At 44.0% G+C, this 20742-nt stretch overlaps 1 protein-coding gene across 1 annotated transcript in view; it reads left to right on the plus strand.

Annotated features, from left to right (window-relative positions):
* Positions 1-862: 862 nt before the first annotated feature.
* The window catches only part of SLC25A33 (solute carrier family 25 member 33), a 30272-nt gene continuing 10392 nt past the window's right edge, over positions 863-20742 (plus strand). Inside the window, exons 1-2 of the mRNA XM_006076690.4 lie at positions 863-1243; positions 14964-15143. Of these exons, the coding sequence (XP_006076752.1) occupies positions 1188-1243; positions 14964-15143 (236 nt within the window). The 5' untranslated portion in view covers positions 863-1187. The remainder of the gene's footprint in view (positions 1244-14963; positions 15144-20742) is intronic.

Genomic DNA, 20742 nt, shown 5'->3' on the forward strand with positions numbered 1-20742 from the left:
CTGTGCAGATGGTGGCATCATCTTCCAGGACAGGAAATACAAGAGGCAGACAGGTTTGGGGGAAGGGAAGAATGAAGTGACGAGTCCTATTCAGGGCATTCACTCATTATTTTCTTGGGCATATGCCTTGGTATCTGCCAAGGGGCAGACACCTTCTCAGGGAAAACCCTGAAAGAAAGGAACAAAGTCCCTGCACTCCTGAAGCTTACACTCCAGGAGCGGAAGGTCAATTTACACAAATAAAACAACCAAAAAAACTGCAGAAGCCTATGTGAGGAAATTAGAGTCACGTGGTAGAACGTATAGCAAACGGGGGGGGGGGGGGGGTGTGGGGGGGGGGGGCGGCAAAGGAAGGCCTGCATGAGTGTGGAGACTTGGAGTTAAGTTGCCAGGTTAAGCTTGACGATGACCCAAGGACACACAAGCAGAGAAACAGCTCGGATACAGAAACTTGAAGCTCAGACGTCTGGGCTAGAGATGATCAGAAAAGAGACCAAAAAGCTACTTCTAGAAAAATCAAAGAAAACACAAAATGATACCACTGGGAGTTAAAGCTGTTTGGATCTTGTTTTTCTCCTAAACTGGGTGATAAGCACAGAGCTTGAGTTGTCATACGTAATTTCTATACTTTTTTACACACTTTAAGTATCACAAAGTAAACGACTATAAAAATGAATAAAGGCCAGGCGCATGGTCTCGCTGGGCTCCACCAATCCCAGTTTCTAAGCCTCCCGGATCAGGGACCAGGCAGCTTTAGCCGGTTCTCACTCCAAGCGTATTGGCTCCCGCGGCTCCCACCCTTCTCTCCCTCCCGGGCTGCTCAGTGGCTCCGCCCAGGTCCGCCCTCTGACCAATAGGCGCGCGGAATCCGGGCCCACACCCCCGTCGCGCACCGCCCCCAGCCCGCGCCGCCTAGTGACGTCACGACCCGGCCCCCGCACGTGACAGCCGCGCGCCTGGTTCCCTCTGGCTGCTGCGCTCGCGCTGCAGTGGCCGGTGAGGCGCCTTCAGCCACGCGGCCGAGGGCGCGAGCTGAGGGAGCCGGTCGCGGGGTTGCGCGCGCATGGAGGCGGCACCGGAGGCCGCCTGAGAGCAGCCGGGAGAGCGGAGCGACTACCTCGCGCCTCCGTCGAGCCGCCTGGAGCCCGCGGCACCCAGCGGCTGCGGGCCGCGGAGCCGGCGCGGCCATGGCGACGGGGACTCAGCAGAAGGAGAACACGTTGCTTCACCTCTTCGCCGGCGGGTGAGTTACCGGCCCGACCCCGCGCCCCCGCCCTTCTGCCGCGCCGCGCACCCTCGGTGCACCGGGGCCGGTTACCAGCCCTTCCTGGGCTGAAATGCGGGCTCTCGAAGGAGGAAGTCCGGGCGATGGAACAGTGGGGAGGCCCGAGGGGCGCGGTGCCTGTCCCCCTGTCCCCCTCCAGACCACATCCCCCGACGGTGGTTTTACGCGGCGCCCACGCCCATCCCCATCCCCGCGGCGTCTTCTCCTTTTTCTTCTCTTAAACAATTAGTGACTGGTCTGACGAGTGTCGCTCGGCGGTCCTGTCTGGCCACGCTGCACTTAGCGACCTCAGAGTAATCCCCCAAGGCCTTTTCCCGAAGGCCCTAGGCGGGCTTGGAGATGCTCAATGTGGCCCGGGAGTTCCTCAGTGTAGCGCAGGGACGAGTTCATACGGTAGAGATGCCAGGATTGGGCATCAGCAGGGGCCTGGGAAGTGCCGGTGAACCGTGATGCTGGGGTCAGCAACCGGTGGGAGGGCTGATGGGGGACCGCAGGATCAAATGAGAACGGGAAGGTGTGTTGAAATGCTTCCTACCTGCTGGTTGGAGCGTCAGAAACAACGTAATTCTAAGATGTGCCCTGTTTTGAAAGCATCATTTGGCGGATCGTCATGGCATCTCTTATGGTTTAGTGGCGGCAACGTATTTTTAGGGAGGTTAGGAAGGGAGCTGGTGTTTTTGTTTTTCGGGAGATGGAAGTTAAAATGTTTTGTATTAGTGATTTGTTTTCTTTCAATACAGCCTTTAGGTCCTTTTGGAGTCTTCTAGATGTTTGGAGTCTTGTTCAAGGACCTCACAGGCCTGGCACAGCCATTTTTAAGTGTACGGCAATTCTACATAAAGTAGCACTTATCCTATTGTTCTGATTTGAGTATTTTAGTTGCGGTTTTGTGTTTTAGTTGCTACCCATATATGTTCCTTATTACACACAAGCAGTGGTGAAGAATTTGTCTGCAAAAATAACCCTTGATGAGAGTGTTCCTGAGTGTTTTGGTACTTTTATTGTAGTTGTTTACCTAGGTACTTTGTTTCTCCTGTCAGAAAATTTGATTGTTCTTCAGACATAGGCATGATTTCTCATTCATCTCTCTTCTGCCCTTCCCTCTCATTTTGCTTCATCTTTCCATTGAGATTTATTTTGAGAGTAACACAAGGTTTGGGGAGGGGGCGGCCTTCCTAAATTAAGACAGAATATTGATTTGTCATTCTGGAGGATTTTAAACAAGTTGGCCATGTTATTAAAGTCATTTCTCAAGCTAACAGGGATTTTTTTTTTTAATTATTTTATTCTCAGTGATTTTGATCTACTGTTTCTAGTGAGGTGGTCTTTTTTTTTAAATGCTTGTATTCTGAACCCAGAGAGTTCCTTGCTGTAGAGCAGCCTCTGTGAGGCACGCTACGTGATCGATTCCCCTGTCGACTTGGATCTCCCAGCGCGCCCTTCACAGTGCCCTCTGGCTGCTGATTCTCCTACTGGAGCACCAGCCTTTTTCCTTGTGATGGAGGAAAACTGCATTAGCCAGCACAGCTTCAAACTGATTAAAACGGTGGTTTATTAGGGTGGTGCCTGGGGCCATTGTATTTAACAGGTTTCTATTCCTTCATTAGCAGTTCAAGATTCCTTGCTGATCTGCAAGAAAGAAAATAAGTATTTGAAAAGGATGCTTTCAGAGTAGCTAATTGGATTTTGACTCATTCCCACTAGCCTAAAATACAGTGCTTCCAGTTCTTTTCGGGAAGAACATTAAAGGAGCTAAAATATCAAATGGGTGGGTGTATTGTGCAGTTAAAATCAGGCAGTGCAGTGGTCCCACCCTGTCTGTTGGAAGGCTGTGTTGCTTTGCTCAAAGTAACTAGCTTCCACTGTTAAGCTGCCCTCTTTCCAGAGAACTGAGTTTAACTGCTTTTGAAAAGAAATCAGAGACCCTGCTTTTTAATGTAGACTTTGTCACATTTCTCCTATTTATTGAATAGCTATTGGAAACTAACATCAAACAAGTTTAATGCTATCACTGATGGTACTGAGTTAATATTTTTACCAGGTCTAACAGACTTATGAATAGTTGAAAATTAATTTTAGATCCTAGAAAATAAAAATGACACCCAAAACAACTCATATAGTCTTTTAAATTTACTACATTATTAAAAGCAGTTTCATGGGTTTTTTGCAGAGGCAAAAATGCTCCTAAATTAACCTGTAATAGTCAGGTTTTTATTAATAGTCATCTTTTTAGTATAGCGTTGCCCTTTAAGAAAGAGGAGAACTGAAGGAGAAACCACCCACAAACCAACACCTAGAAATAAGCACTTCAGAATCAGGTCTGTGTGCATATATATATGCAGCAAAGGTAATTTCATAGTTAATTTTAAAATAGGCTCCCCTTCTTTATGTGTTGCTTCCTCCTTAGAAATATGTTGAGTTTGGATGGCAGCGTGGTGATGAATTCTCTGAATAGACTTCTAATCAACCCTCACCGTTCCATGGTTGCAGTGAAGAATGTAAACATTTCCAAGCCCAGTGGCAGGAGTTCAGTGAGGCGGTTACCATCATTTATGACAGGGCTACCTAATTTATTCTGATTACATAATTTCTTTCTGACCTCTCATTGCTCATTTTTTTGAAATTCACTGTATATTTGGCTCTGCTGGGCCTTCATTGCTGCAAGTACTTTCTCTAGTTGTGCCAAGTGGGGGCTGCTCTCTAGCTGTGATGTGTAGGCTTCTCATTGTGGTGGCTTCTGCTCAAGGGCAGGCTCTAAAGCTTGGGATCCGTAGTTGTGGCCTTTGGGGTTTAGTTGCCTGCAGCATGAGGAATCTTCCCAGACCTGAAATCGAACCTGTGCCTCGTGCATAGGCAGGCAGATTGCTACCCACTGTATGACCAGGGAAGTCCTCATTGCTAATTTTTCCCATTATAAACTGGACATCTTTATGTGTACCTGTGTAGTCATCTGATTATTTCCTGAGGGTAAACTGTGATCATGGTATGTACAATTGCTGAGTCAAAACACATTTTTAAGACTTTTGATAGCTATCAGCACCTTCATTAGCCGTCTCCTAGGGTGGGTTCTTTGTGTGAGCAAACCTTATTCATTTATGTTGGTTTTTAGTGTCTCTGGCTACCCTGGTGGTTCAGACACTAAAGAATCTGCAATTCAGGACGCCTGAGTTCAATCACTGGGTCAGGAAGATCCCCTGGAGAAGGGAATGACAACCCACTCCAGTATTCTTGCCTGGAGAATCCCATGGACAAAGGAGCCTGGTGGGCTACAGTCCATGGGGTCGCAAAGAGTCAGACCTGACTAAGCAACTAACACTTTCACTTGAGTATCTTTAGGGATTCTACTGTTTTCTGCTTTCTTCTCTCCTATCCCCAAATCTGGGTGGCACCTTCAAAACGAAAAACCTAAACCAATTTTATTGTTACTCCCTAACAAAACCTATCATTCCTTTTCTACTATTTGAGCCCATCCCATTAAGAGAAACACGGAAATCCTCCAAAGTAGCCCTTCCATTTGTAGGCCTCATGACAGAGAAAAATCTATTATACTTTCCCTGTGGAATGACTTGGGTTTCCCAGATGGTGCTAGAGGTAAAGAATCTGCCTGCCAGGGAACACGGGAGACACGGGTTCAGTCCCTGGGTCGGGAAGATCCCTAGAGGAGGGCGTGGCAACCCACTCCAACATTCTTCCCTGGAAAATCCCTTGGACCGAGAAGCCTGGAGTGCTGCAGTCCATAGGGCTGCAAAGAGTCAGACATGACCAAGTGACTGAGCATACATACGTGGAATGACTTGGCGGTTCTGGTTGTGAACAAGCAGCATTCAGGAGAGTACTTAGCACCTGAAATAGCTCTAATAAGCTGTCCTTAGATTACAGCTTGATGGCCTGGATTATACGCTTTAGGTCTTACTTTTATGGCGTGGTGTTTTCTCTTGTCACTAAATGTATTTACAGGACCTTTAAACTGTACTTTAATGGGGATATGAATGTCTTTAAGGTTTTAAAAATGATATAATCTAAGATATGTTCACAGTTCAGTCTTTCCCCTCATTGCGGACAGCCGTCACCTGTTGTACTCTGTACTGTCCCTGTCCCTGCAGGTTTAATCTGTATCAGCTAAGTGTTAGCTTTGAAGTATTAGGCATACCTGATAGCTCAGTTGGTAGAGTCTGCCTGTAATGCAGGAGACCCCGGTTCAATTCCTGGGTCGGGAAGATCCGCTGGAGAAGGGATAGGCTACCCACTCCAGTTTTCTTGGGCTTCCCTTGTGGCTCAGACAGTAAAGAATCCACCTGCAAAGTGGGAGACCTGCGTTTGATCCCTGGGTTGGGGAGATACCCGGAGAAGGAAACAGCTACCACTCCAGTATTCCTGCTTGGAGAATTCCACGGACTGTATAGTCCATAGGATCACAAAGAGTCAGACACAACTGAGCAACTTTCACTTTCATTAGGTATACGTTAATATATTTGCTGAGGAACCATATAGAGAAGATGCATGATTTATTTACAATGATTAAAGAAGCTTTGATAAGACATATATAGTGTGCCCATGTATTTTATATAAGGCTTATGTAAGTATACTAAGGCTGTAAATTGATTTTCTCCAGTGTATTTCATACAGGCAACATTTTTTTTAATGTATTATCTTTGGATGAAAGATTCCTTTTACAATTTATGCGTCATGTAAGTTTAAGCCTCACGGGTAGCAGCCGTGTCTGTTTTCTTCACTGATCCATCCCAAATACAGTAACCCCCACATGTTAGAGATAACATCATTGCTACTTGTTTAACGAGTAACTAGATGAGTAAAAGGTATTGTGCATCTAACCTGGAGGTATGTAGCCTGTTAAATTGTCCCAAATAAAAGCACTACTGTATTTGTAATTATAAACATGCTGTGCTATGCTAAGTCACTTCAGTCGTGTCCGACTCTGTGTGACCCCATAGACGGCAGCCCACCAGGCTCCCCCATCCCTGGGATTCTCCAGGCAAGAACACTGGAGTGGGTTGCCATTTCCTTCTCCAGTGCATGAAAGTGAAAAGTGAAAGTGAAGTCGCTCAGTCATGTCCGACTCTTAGCGACCCCATGGACTGCAGCCCACCAGGCTCCTCCGGCCACATTAGCGTAAGGTAACATTTTGGATTTGTGTGTTTGTAAAAGATACTGATTCTCTTCCATTTCAGAAAGTACTGTAAAGTTGTTTTTTAAGTCCTTATTTATTTATCTTTGTCTGCACTGGCTCTTTGTTGCTGTGCACAGACTTTTATCTAGGTGCACTAAGCAGGGAGTTTCTCTTGTGGAGCATGGGCCCTAGAGCAAGGGAGCTCAGGAGTTCTCTAGAGCCAGGGGCTCGGCAGCTGTGGCGCACGCGCCGGCTTAGTTGCCTCCTGGCGTGTGGAATCTAACTGAGCCAGAGATCGAACTCCTGTCCCCTGCATTAGCAGGCGAATTCTTATCCACTGTACCACCATGGAAGTCCACGGTAGAATTTTTTGTTCGGGTGCTACTTCATTTTTTTTTCCTAAGTGAGGTAGGGTATAGAAAATAGCATCTAAAGGATAATTAGCGGCATCAGAAAACAAGTATTTTGCTTTTACTGAGTGAACACAGAATTTGTATAATCAAAGTCTTCTAAGCCTTGTGCTAAGTATTCAAATAAAACATTCCAGAAAATTATGTGTAAAGAGGCATTCATTCCTTTTTTTTCAGATAGTGACTATAGAGATAGCAGATGAAAGGGAGAAGTTATCAAAGGCTCCAAATTTAGGGATCACAGGGTGTCTGGCCATATTATTAGTCAGTAGAATCCATATTGTAGTTAGGTATAAGCTGTGAGTCTGGAAACCAGTTTACTGTCAGTTGGGTAGCAATGATAAAGAGTGTTTTGGTCTTAGCTTTAGTGTCTAAATTGAGTGAATCTATGTATAGAAAACAGCTTCTTGTTGAAAACGTCTAGGTTTTAAAATTCTCTTTGTTACTTACAGCTCAGAGTTAAAAGGTAAAATTGTATCAAAAGGTAAAAATTCATCTTTGATCACAGAAGGACTATAGAAAAAAATTGAGTGTATGTATTGTAGTAGTGATGGTCCAGCTTAGCTTTGTTCTGCTATAAAGTAGAGGGGAGGAGCCTAATCCACAGGCTTTAGAAAAAGAACAAGCAAGGCCTACATGGGTTAAGATAAACAGTTAAATACATCTTTACATAATAAACAGGAGACTTCAGTTATGAGCAGGAAGAATGAAAGAAGGTAGAGAATGAGGGGGAGGGGAAGGACAAGTAGTAAAAGAAGAAAAAGGTGCAGAAAAATACAGGTCATAAGTTTTGTTTTGTTTTGTTTTAGAAAATCAGGCAGATAGATTTCAGAGAGCCTCTTGTTGCTACTCTGAGACATGTATGATTTAACTGCTATTCATGGCCTTTCTGCTGCCCTGTTCAAGCCCTTGGGATGGTTTCATTGAATGGAATATCCCAGAGGTATTGGGTATGGAGTAGTCCAGTGGTCTCTGGCTTTGGCATCCGTGACTAGAGCAGGATTTTAGGAACGAAATTAAATTAATATCCAGGGAATTTCCTCATAGCCATTAGAAACATAGTCCACTGGAAACACAAGTCCTCAGTGTGTTTTAGAAGATTACTGATAATAGTTAATCCCTTTAAGTACTTTCTTGAGAAGCTTGGGTATAATTTTTTTTTTTAATTGACTAGGCTCATTTGGGAGACTTTCAGTTATAAGTAGTAAGTCAAATTCACTTACAGCTGCCTTGATTATTGGCATGTATACCCAAATTTTAGAGTCGGCACAGGCTTCAGGAAGGGCTCACCTAAATAGCTCAACAGTGTCACTGTGGGGCCCCTTGATGACTGCTCTGCTTTCCAGAAATATCTGCTTGATTCCAAGGTTGGTCCCTGCATGAACACAGAACGGCTTCCAGCACCTCTCAGCTTGTTCTCTTCCACTGAACAAGCCTTGAGCTTAACTCTGACTGGACCAACTTGGACGTGCATCCAGCTCTAAAGAAAGCGGTATTGCTCCCCAGGGAATTATGCCACTTATCTTGGGCTGAATCATGTGCCATCTCTGAATAGATGACATGGCTTTATGTTGATTAAGTGAGTTAGGACTAAACTAGAAATGGGTTTAATCCCATTCAAACTATTTGTTGTTTAGTGGCTAAGTCGTGTCTGACTCTTTGTGAGACATCACAAAGAGCCATCCATGGCATTTTCCAGGCAAGAATACTGGAGTGGGTTGCCATTTCCTTCCCTAGGGGATCTTCCCGACCCAGCGATCAAACCATCTCCTGCTGCATCTCCTGCATTGCTGGTTGGTTCTTTACAGCTGAGCCACCAGGGAAGCCTGTCTAAACTATATGACTTAAGAAATTTGGGACAGAGAAAGCAGGAATGGATGCTGGGGACAGTACTCCACATTGGTTATACCGCCTTCAGATACACACACTGTCCATTTTACTGATCTGGAGCCGGGTTTCTCAAGCTCAGCCAAACAATTGTTTAGAGGTCAGGCTTGTCCTGTGCATTGTAGAATGTTAGCAGCGTCCCTGGCCTCCAGCTCCTAGGTGGCTAGTAACCCCTCCCCCAATTTCAGCAACCATAAGTGTCTCCAGACATTGCAGGATGTCACTGGAGCCAGGGCAGCAGCATCCTGGCTGAGACCACTGGTCTAGAAGAGTGGTCTTCAGACTGATCACACAAGCCTGTGATTAAAATGTTTGTGCATATCCCCATGTATATTTATATTAACCTATTAATTCTATACCTGTTATAAAACATATACACGAAATAGAAGTTAAATGGTGGTGATTCTAAATACAATGAAATTTTATTTTTGGCTGTAATACTTTCTTCCTATATGCCGTGGATCTTTGTGCGTGCCTTTTAGAGCATTCCCCCACTGTGGAGGTTAGTGGCCTAAAATACGGGTGTCCGATCGGAATTAGTCAGTTGCCCAACTGTGTGGGGCCAGCACTGTGTCACCATGAAACTCCAGGTCCAGTGTGACTTTCCCTGCTGTCTGAGCATCGGCTACCCGGGCCCTCAGCTGAACCTACTCTGAGACTTAGAAGGAGGACAGCCACTGACCACTGCATCCGAGGCTGCATACGCAGAGCAGAAAGGCTGTAGATTATCGTTGTCAGCGTTGTGGCCTGTGGAGTGTTGAGAGAGGCTGTGCCCGTCACTGTTCCCATCCCTGTCACCAGCCCCTACTGCTCTGTGCTGTAGGTTGAGGCAGGTTGTGAGGCTGAGATGTGGGTACCTTGTTCTGTGTCCAGAGGCTTCCTGCAAGGGGAAGGCTGCCGCCTTATCAGCCAGTGCCAGCAGGATGAGAAGGGACCGGTGTGGTGTGCTTGGGGAGGGCTCGGGGTCACTTCCTACCGAGTGTCAGTCTTGTTGCCTCGTGGTGGGCGTGGAAGGACACTAGTGGACCCCGTTGGCTTACTGTCAAGGAGTATGAGGACCAGAGGAAGGAAAGACACCAAGTGCTGCCAGCAAGTTTCTCAGGCCAAAAGGAGCGTGGGGGGGTGGACTGCTGGTGGTCTGAACACCCGGGTTCTCAGTGATGAGGCTCTTGGTGGAATTAAGCAGCGCCCAAGGAGGCCTGCACACCATTTACACTGACTCATGACATTTGATGAGGCCACCGGTATACATAACACATAGCCAGGGGACCCACAGCTAGACCTAGACCTGTGCCCAGAGAGCCCTAAAAGGATGGGAATGGGGAAAAGGTGAAAGAGCAGACCAAGTCCCCTCAGTCTAGCTGGTAGTGGCAGGGGCAAGTTGTGAATCAGATTTGAGATTGAAGTTCTAGGGGACTAAATTTGAAAAACTGAAAGGACAGGAGAGGCGGAATTCGGTGGAGAACAGCTGAAAAGAAGTACTGGCAAGGGTTGGGGAGGACTGGCAGACGGAGCTGATGTCTCCACCCTTTCTGACTGGAGATTCCTGAAAAGCTTGGTTAATATTAATGCCTTCAGCAGAGTCGCTGTCGATGGGGCTTCGTCCTGGGTAATTGACCATGGTGAGGAGCTGGGCTAACTTGGAAGGTCTTTGCATTGAAGAATTGACAGGGCCTTTTTTTCTACAAAGAATATAATTTGTTGTACTCCTAAGTGCTTTGGACCCAACCTCGTTAAATATCTTTAGAGAATTTGGAAAGCCAATCTCAGAGAAGTCAGTCTTTTTGTCTGTTGTCTCCTCAGACTGATGAATGTCCTGTGTGTTTGGTTCATAAAGAAAGAAAAAGCAGTTGAACCTGCGGCATGCAATAGTTGCAGAACTCGAGTTTCTAGTTGCCCTGAGGCACGTGGGGATCTTAGTTCCCTGACCATGTCCCCTGTACTGCAAGGCAGATTCTTAACCACTGGACCACCAGGGAAGTCCCAGATTAGTTTTTAAAATTCTGCTCTGGAATGTCTTAAATTTCGGGAAGAATCTTCTTTTGGACAATTTAGTGTAATGTTAGACTAATTAAATATCCTTTGGGTATTTTTCATTTAAGTGTTTTTCCTGGTGGATGAGAAGGGCCTTAGCTCCTGAGCAGCTGCTTCGTGCCGCACTCACCTTACAGAGTGCAGTGCTTTCCCGCGCTGTGTGTGTTTCCTGGGATGGCGTGGGGTGGGCGGTATCACCCCTCTTGTAGAAAAGGCACGTGGAGACCCTCAGTTTGCCCCTGGAGGAGGCCGGGGTCTTTTCACCACCCGGCCCTCTGCCCTGGGCACATGGGTGTGTAACATACAGAACGGTGGCTGTGGAGCGAGTGTGGCCTGCTACCCCCGCCCAGGAGGTGACCAGCTTGCTGTCAGCGGGTGTTTGCTTAGCACTTCTGCGGCCGTCCTCTGACCAGTGGCATCCGTGTAGATGACATTTGGCCGAGGCAAGAGGCACGGCTGACCTGGGGACAAGGCAAAGGTGGTTGACAGTGTCTTATTGGAACTTGTTGACTTTCTGATGCAAGAATTTACCGCAAGCTCTGGGGTTGTTTTTTTTTTTTTTTTCAGCGACATGGAATCATCACCTAGTTTTTATTGTAATAGATTGAGCAATTTATTTTATGTGAATCGATACAGGTTTGGAAGGGTTTTTTGTTTTTTTTTTTTTTCCCTTTTGAAAACGCTATTATATCCCATTTTCTTTAGATACATTTTTGTGCTCGGAGCACGTTATATCAACCTGCATTCAATTGGGCTCAGGATTTTTTCTTCATACTGAAAGACACATTAAAGTTACAAGTCCTAGTTGTCTTAATTGACAATTTTCCATCTTAACTGTGAATTGCAAATAGCATGAACTAGCTTAACAAACAATATATAAATACCTGTCCTTCTGTAATACTCCCAGAGGGGATACCTTAGTATAGAGGGAAGTAAGGCTCTGCAGACAAAGGGTCTGGATTTGGCTTTCAGTTGAGACACTTAGGCACTTGTGGCTTTGAGAAAGTATATAAACCTCATTGAGACCCAGGTTCCCTGTGAGGTCAGGATGATACCACCCTGCAAAATCGGGAGCTTACATGATAGTTGTCCCACCCACAGGTCAAGTCCTTCCTGCCATCCTCCCTTCCTGTTCTGGTTGAGATATCCTCTAGGTTGCTTTGTGTTCAATGGGCTTTGGCCACAGTTCAGCAAACATTGGGTAAAGAGACAGCTGTGTTGTTTGTTTTATTTGGTTTTTTTTTTTTTTTTGCCACAGTTTGTGAGATCTTAGTTCCCCAACCAGGGATTGAATCCAGCCACTTGGCAGTGAAAGCTCAGTTTAGGGTATTCTTACCATCGTGATTTCAAGGCAGGTTTACCTACATAGTTCCAAATGGCTATTTTCCTCTCCTCCCTTCTTCCCTAGTCTATATGTCATTCTCTTTTTTCTGACATTCAGGCTCTTTGTGGTAAATTGAAGCTAAACAATCCTACCTTACTAGGATTGTTGGAGGGTTGAATTCTTGTCATAAAACAATCATTCATCAGTGGCAGCAGTGCACTTTAAGTAGATAGCATCTGTCTAGCTCTTAGTTATCAGGATTTTACTTGCTATATGTAACTATAGGCTCCTGGTTTTAAAATGCTGCCTGGGAACTTGACTTCACCCCTAACCTCAGGGCCTGTCCTGGGGGCTGAGGGGCTGGGTTCGCTTCCAGATTTTTAACACCTGCATTGAGTCAGGAAGCTCACTTTCAGATTCTGTGTTTGCCAAGGCCTGTCCCTCCTCTTTCTTGTTGCTTTTCCCAATCATAGATGCCTCTGCTGTTTCATTTTTATTATTTTTTTTTTCTGTTTTAAATTTTATTTTATTTTTAAACTTTACAAATTGCATTAGTTTTGCCAAATATCAAAATGAATCCGCCATAGGTATACATGTGTTCCCCATCCTGAACCCTCCTCCCTCCTGTTTCATTTTTATTGAACCGCCTGTTTGGCCAGTACCGTGCTCTAACCAAGTACAAGAACATACAGTACACAGCTCCTGCCTTCCGGCCTGTGTTAGAAGGTAGACAGTAAGTGCTATTTTCAAACATTTAGCTCCCTTATAGGGCAGTTTAGTAATTTCTCTTCTGATGAACACATATTGTTTGTGAACCTGTGAATCTTAATACCAGGGATACAAAGATGAATATGATGCAGGTTCTGATCATCAGTGTTCTGATCTTCTCCAGAGAGAAGAACCTTTGTGACTGGTGGTCTAGGAGTGGCTTCAGGTGGTACTGGAACGTTGTTATCTAGAACCAGCCCACCAGACATGCAGTTTCATGGATATTATTGTTTAAGAAAAGACAGAAATAGCTATTTCATGATTGCTGTTCAGTTGCTAAGTCGTGTCTGACTCTTTGTGACTCCATGGACTACAGCACACCAGGCCTCCTTGCCCTTCAGTGTCTCCCGGAGTTTGCTGAAACTCATGTCCATGGAGTCAGTGATGCCATCCAACCATCTCATCCTCTGTCACCCCCTGCTCCTCCTGCCCTCAGTCTTTCCCAGCATCAGGGTCTTTTCCAGTGAGTCAGCTCTTCACATCAGGTGGCCAAAGTATTGGAGCTTCAGCATCAGTCCTTCCAGTGACTATTTAGGGTTGATTTCCTTTAGGGTTGACTAGTTGGATCTCCTTGCTATTCAAGGGACTCTCAAGAGTCTTCTCCAACACCACAGTTCAAAAGCATCAATTCTTCTGCTCTCAGCCTTCTTTATGGTCCAACCCTCACATCCACACATGACAACTGGAAAAACCATAGCTTTGACTAGATGGACCTTTGTTGGTAAAGTAAGGTCTCTGCTTTTTAATACGCTGTCTAGGTTCATCATAGCTCTCTTCCAAGGAGCAAGCATCTTTTAATTTCATGGCTGCAGTCACCCTGCAGTGATTTTGGAGCCCAAGAAAATAAAGTCTGCCACTGTTTCCACTTTGCCCCCTTCTATTTGCCATGAAGTGATGGGACCGGATGCCATGATTTTAGTTTTCTGAATGTTGAGTTTTAAGCCAGCTTTTTCACTCTCCTTTTTCACTTTCATCAAGAGGCTCTTTAGTTCCTTTTCACTTTCTGCCATTAGAGTGGTATCATATGCATATCTGAGGTTGTTGATATTTCTCTCAACAATCTTGATTCCAACTTGTGATTCACCCAGCCTGGCATTTCACATGATGTACTTTGCATATGGGTTAAATAAGCAGGGTGACAATACATAGCCTTGACATACTGTATATTAGGATAAATAGGTGAAAATATTTAAATTTTAAGTTCAGGTAATATTTTTATATGAACCAATTGTGAAGGATCATTAAGGGAACTCTGACCCACAGAGCCAGTGTATCTAATGAAATTCTGGAGGATGAATTGATTAGTTCTGAGTGAAACACACAGACTTCATTATTAAAAGGTAAGCTTTAGTTTGATTTTCAGTGGAGTCCAAATTAATCTGACTTGTAGTAAACACCGATTTTCAAAATAGTAGCATTACCTGAATAATTTTTATTTCACCGTGAAAAGATACTTTTTCTAGAATATTCATTGCAGCATGAGAGTGAAATTGGAAATGACATGAACGTCTAATGGTAGGAAGTAGGTTAAAATATTATACATTGATAGATAGGAACAGGATGCAACCATTGCAAATGATGGTGATGTGGGTGTATATATACTGACATGGAAAGACATCCATAATATCTAGATAAGAAGAAAAGGATGTGAGGTTAAAAAGCCAGTAATGAAAAGCCCTGAAGGGGGTACTAACATGTTAGCAGTGGTTATCTTTTTAGCTGCTGGGATTTCAACCAATTTTTTTTCTTTATTTATTTTTAATTGAAGGATAATTACTGTATTGTGTTGGTTTCTGCCATACATCAACATGAATCAGCCATACGTATACATATGTCTCCTCCCTTTTAAGCCCTTCCATCCCACCCCTCTTGGTTGTCACAGAGCCCTGGTTTGCGTTCCCTGAGTCATAGAGCAAATTCCAACTGGCTATCTGTTTTACATATGTTAGTGTATTAATGTTTCCATGCTGCTCTCTCCATTTGTCCCACCCTGTTGGTATTCAATTATGAAATGAACATAGGTACCTTTTTTTTCTTTTTTTAATAGAGAAAAATTCCATTTCCCATTTCGTGTATGCACAGCTCAGTATAGCTTTTCTGATCCTGTTGTGATTTCCTTTCTTACAGGTGTGGGGGCACAGTTGGTGCTATTTTCACTTGTCCACTAGAAGTCATTAAGACAAGGTTGCAGTCTTCAAGATTAGCTCTTCGGACAGTCTATTATCCTCAGGTTCATCTGGGGACCATCAGCGGAGCTGGGGTGGTGAGACAAACGTCAGTGACGCCTGGACTCTTACAGGTTCTGAAGTAAGTTCAGTCCTGGTTCTGGCCTCATGCCACCCGCGCACCCACACACACACTGTCAATGCAGAATGTTTATCCAGCCCCTCGGATGGGATGCTCTGTTTGTAGAGGCTGTGACCAAATTTAAGAACTAGGTATCTATACCAGTATCTTTAACTCTGACTTTGCTCTCTTGGCCTCAGGGTTTCCGGCATGCATGTGATCACCATCCAGGGACAGTTAAAGTAAACCTAACAAAGCAAACTCAAAACAATCCATGTTTAAATTGTTACATCAGAGTGTTGCTCTTGCCCCAAGTCTTTTGAGTGCTAGCGAGAAGCTCTGAGGTTTGTAGAATGAATTTTAAAATTGCACAAGAGAAGTATTGTGAATATTTTAAGAGGAAGTAATATGGAAACAAAATGTTGTAATTTTTTACTTTTTATTTGAAAATAATTTTACATTTATAGAAAAACTACAATATATGTTTAGTAAGCTGGTCTTTACAATTTTTGTTTTATACCTAGCCTACCCACCTAGTTTATCTGGTTTTACTGTATTAAAATATTTCATTTGCTTACCAAGTCACCAAATATTCTTAAGTTGAATTTGGCTTATCAGTCTCTATGCTTAAGGCAAAATCAGAAATTCAGAAGAGCACTTGGCAATGTCTGCATTTTAGCTCGGGGACCCTGTGCTTTTAAAAGAGAACTTTAAAATGATGACTGACTTTGACTCCACGTGTTACTCAGAGCTCTAAAGCTGACCTTTGGGAGAGCGTGGGTTCAAGAGAGACACAGCCGTGTACCAGTGTGGATGTTTAGTGGGAAAGCATTAGAAAAAGATGCAACAAAATGGAGATGCTCTGTCTTCATAACGACAACACTTTGAATTTGGGGCAGAGTTCAGTCACAGTTTAGATAAGGTAGAATGGATTTGAAAGTGCTTAATTTATTTTTAGGTATGTTTTATTTGTAAAGCCGACTTCTGGGTAATTCAGGCACCCACACCAAACACACATACTAGGGTACATCCAAGCTCGGGCCAAACTGGGCAGCAGCACCAGCTGCTGAGGGCAAGGTCCCAACTAGAGAAAGAGGTCGCTGATAGCCAAGACTCGAGGCAAATCTTTTTTTTTTTAATTGAATGCTGAGAAGGATTGTGGAGACACAAAATGCAGAAGGTCAGGGGCAAGCCAGGAAAGGCGGGGCACTGAGATGGGAGGCGTGCTTTGCTGTCGGTAAGGAGAGAGACCAGCTCTGAAGACACCCGTCCCCGTTCGCCTTTAGTAAATGTAGTCACTGGCAGTGTCTCCAGTGACGCCTCGCTTCTGAGGAACTTGAAGGGCTTTGGACATAGTGAAACAGAGGTAATTTGCCAGCTTTGCTAACATCCAACGTGAACTTCCTCTTACATACTTGCCAATCTCGCATGACTAGTAGATTTATTTATTTACTGTAAATAGGGACCTCTTACCCGGAAGTCCAGGGTGTCACTGGGGCCAAGCCCCTAAGGTAAATGGGAATGTTTCTCTAGTTCAAGTGTGTTAGGACACATCTTCTACTAAAATGTAAACCAAAAAAAAAACCAACCTCTCCGTCTTTTAAAACACACGAACAGCGCCCACACCGCATGCAAGACAGCCACCTTCCTAACTGGCCTGGCGGAAGACCTAGTACCCTGCTCCATCCCCAGGCTGTTCTCAGCAAAGCAGAGGAGATCCTTTTGCCCTCGCTCCAAGTAAAAGCTGAGGCTGCCCATGGGGCCTCCTGGACCCCTCCCATTACCTCCTTGACTTTGCCCCCTTGAATTTTTCCCTCCTGAACCGTTTTGGCTATACTGGCCTCCTTTCTGGCCCTTTAAAAAACCAGAACGTTGGAACATTCCACAGCAGGGCCTCTCTGCTGGACATTATCTGCATGGCTGCCTTTCAGCTGTCCCCTTTGCAGGAAGGCCTTGCAGTGACCATGCTATTGAAAACCAGGCCCTTCCTTCACATTCTCTCCATCCTGCTCTATTTCTAATCCACAGCATTTACCTCTGTCCATCGCGCACTATAATGTACTGATTTATATTGTTTATTTTCTCTCCCTGCAGGGGCCCCCTGCAAACCTAAGTTCCCCAGAGGTAGGGGCTTCGATTTGTTCTGATGACTGAGGTATCCCCAGTCTCTGAGAATGCCGCCTGCCACACGGCAAGAATGCAGGACAGAGAGAACGTGACGCATCAGTAGGATGTTGACTATGAAGAGCGTGACACCCGCTCCTCCCCCTGCCGTGCAAATAACCAATATTAGCTGCTGTCATAATACCTGCTTCCTGTGCTTTTTAAACATAAGATTTATAGCTGAGTTTCCTGGTAATGAAGGCAAAAGGCGGGCTGTCACCCTGCATAACTCTCATCTGGAGAAAGCACATGTGCTCCTCGGGGTACATGTATGTTGCTTCTTGTCACCAAGTTCTGAAAGCAGAATGTTACGCAGTACTTACATCAGATGGTGCACCAGTGTAAGCAGCACTGTCTTCTAGGATAGTTGAACAGAAGACGACTGCTTTTTGCCGCCCGCCCCCACCCTCCTCACCCGCCTGGATTACTGGACTGTGCTCTTTCTGATTCCTCCACTAATCACCCCTAGGCTAGAGCAGTGGTGAGGGGCTACTGAGCAGGCTCTTTTTCTAGGAAGTGGTGAACTGAGAGCAGGGATCCAAGCCTTTTCTCTGCCACAAAGCCCACCAAGGTCATCTGCTCACAATTAGAAGCCATTGGGTTTATCAGGTGGTTTTCCTGGTGGCCCAGACAGTGAAGAATCCGCCTCAGGGTAGAAGACCCAGGTTCGATCCCTGGGTTGGGAAGATCCCCTGGAGAAGGGAATGGCAACCCACTCCAGTATTCTTTGCTGAAGAATTCCATGGACAGAGGAGCCTGGCCTATAGTCAGATGGTTATTCATTTAAAACTAAGCTGTTTATGTTTAGTCTTACTGTTCCAGGAAGTGCTACATTTAAAGACTTAACAGAAAACAGAATTTGTTTACAGGAATTTTATTTTTCAAAATACAAATCAGTGTTTGCTTATGTCTCAGGTTAATCTATTAGAGAAAAGGTATTCTCCATTGGAGCACTGATTACCTTTATATTTTGAATATAGTTATTTGAAGACAAGATGTTAACACAATTAGGCTCTCTCTGTTAAATTTGCCAAAGGGTCATAATCCATTTATTCAAGTATCTGCCTTAAAAAGTGTTAGGACATAATCTTTTAAAAAAAATTTTTTCCAATCAAAACTCTTGTTCTTTAAACTATTTCAGGTACTTTGTTTTTTCAAGTACCTTTTTAATGTGAAAAGTAATATGTTAGTGAGGTAGTTTTTCTTTTAAAAGCTGATGGCTTTAGCTCAGAACTTTGTCTTGAAGCTTGATCTGTGGTATGCATAGTCTGATCTAAAAGAAGGAAGAGAACAAACACTCCAGACAAGACCCGAGTTTCCTTCTGCATTTCTTTGCTAAATGAAAGCTTATAGGACTGTGGGAAACTTAGTCTGGGCCCTAAACACGCTTTATTTTGAAGCTGAGGAGTACCATTTATAGTAGGCACTTGATTGTTCCAGAAAAGTTTTGTAAACATCCAGATAGGTTGGAAGTTTGAATTATGTAACAGATTTGACTTTTTGGCTACTGTTAATGTGCGTCACTATGGAGACAGCCTTTTTGCAGCTCTTAAAAGGCCTGAGTCACTTGAGGACACCAGTTCCCCACTGCATTATAGATGCGTGGCTCCCAGCTTCCTGGAGCCAGAGACGCCCTTAATTGTGTTTAAGTGACTCCTAGGGCTGGCGGTACAGTGAACAGTCGTGGGGACCACAGACAGAGCCTAAACTTGAAGAAATTCTAAATGTATTGACCATTTGAAAGCTTTCACATACTATACTATGAGATGTAGGTCACTTCAAGATGTGGTTATTTGAGAGAAGTTTTTTTTCCAGAGAGCGTGTTTGTTTTTTTTTTTTTTAAGCTAAATCCTGTTTGGAGAAAGAGTTAACAGTAAAGAATTTAAGGTTGAAAACACCAAATTCTGTTAAGGACCAAGTGCCTTGGTTCTGGCCAGTGTGAAAATGCAGTGAAACATGTAGTTCCTTTAGAGTGTTAGGATGAGTTCAGTATTTTTATAACCTATTACCTATAGCTTTTTCATTTTTAAGTTTTTTATTGTGAAATTATTTCCAACTTAAAAGTGACAGGAACAGGGCACACACCTTGCTTATACTCTACCCAGGGCTCTTGTGTTTGACATTTTGCCACATTTGTTTATTTGTTTTTGCTCTATATACATACTTTTTTTTTCCTGAACCATCTGAAAATGTATGGTTTTCAAATTTAGGAAATTTAATATTGATATAACTAATCTGCAGTCTGTATTCCAGTTATATCATTCATCTTTTGTAAAGTGATCGATTTAGCACAAGAGCAAAAACATGAAAACTGTTACTGCCAATATTTCTTTTATCTTTTAGAACTTCTTCAGTGAGTCTCTGAGTTTCTTGGTTTAACTGCTTTAGTAAGATGTAATTCAGAGCACTTCCCTGGCAGTCCAGTGTTTCCACTGCAGCAGGCACCAGTTTGATCCCTGATCAGTAACTAGGATCCCACATGCCAAATGGTGTGGCCAAATAAAAAAATAAATTCAATTAAAAAATTTTTCAAAATGCACTTAAGATGTAATTCACGGGAGAAGGAAATGGCAACCCACTCCAGTATCCTTGCCTGGAGAATCCCATGGACGGAGGAGCCTGGTAGGCTATAGTCCACGGGGTTGCAAAGAGTCGGACACGACTGAGCAACTTTTTACTTTTACTTTTTACTTAGTAACTACATAACATCCAGCTAAAGACTGGCAGGCAGGTATTCTTTCTGTCCCCTTCTCATGTCTATGTCAGAAGCTTTCTCTATCTCCTTTATACTTTAATAAAACCTTATTATACAAAAAAAAAAGATGTAATTCACGTACCATATGATTGCCCACTAAATACGTACAGTTCACCTGTTTTAATATGTTCACAGAGTTTTGTGCAACCTTGAAAACAGTTTGATTTTAGAACGTTTTCCTTCCCACTACAAGAATCCCCTCACTGTTTGCAGTCACTCCCCATCCCCAGACCCACAGCCCTAGACAACCAACCACTATTCTATCTATAGGTTTATCTCCTGATTATTTCATCTAAATGAAATCATACAACATCTGGCCTTTTGTGTCTGCTTTTACTTAACCTAATGTATTTTGAAGCTCATCCTTGTGTGAGTCATCAGTACTTCCTTTTTATTGTTGCTGTTGTTCAGTCGATCAGTCGTTTCCAACTCTTTGCAACCCCACGGACTGCAGCATGCCAGGCTTCCCTGCCCTTCACTATCTCCCAGAGTTTACTCAAACTCATGTCCATTGAGTCGATGATGCCACAACCATCTCATCCTCTGTCAACCCCTTCTCCTCCTACCCTCAACCTTTCCCAGCATCAGAGTCTTTTCCAACAAGTCAGCTCTTCATATCAGGTGGCCAGAGTATTGGAGCTTCAGCATCAGTCCTTCCAGTGAATAGTCAAGGTTGATTTCCTTTAGGATTGACTGATTTCA

Source organism: Bubalus bubalis, chromosome 5, assembly GCF_019923935.1.
Source record: "Bubalus bubalis isolate 160015118507 breed Murrah chromosome 5, NDDB_SH_1, whole genome shotgun sequence".
In the NCBI taxonomy this organism is placed as follows: domain Eukaryota; kingdom Metazoa; phylum Chordata; class Mammalia; order Artiodactyla; family Bovidae; genus Bubalus; species Bubalus bubalis.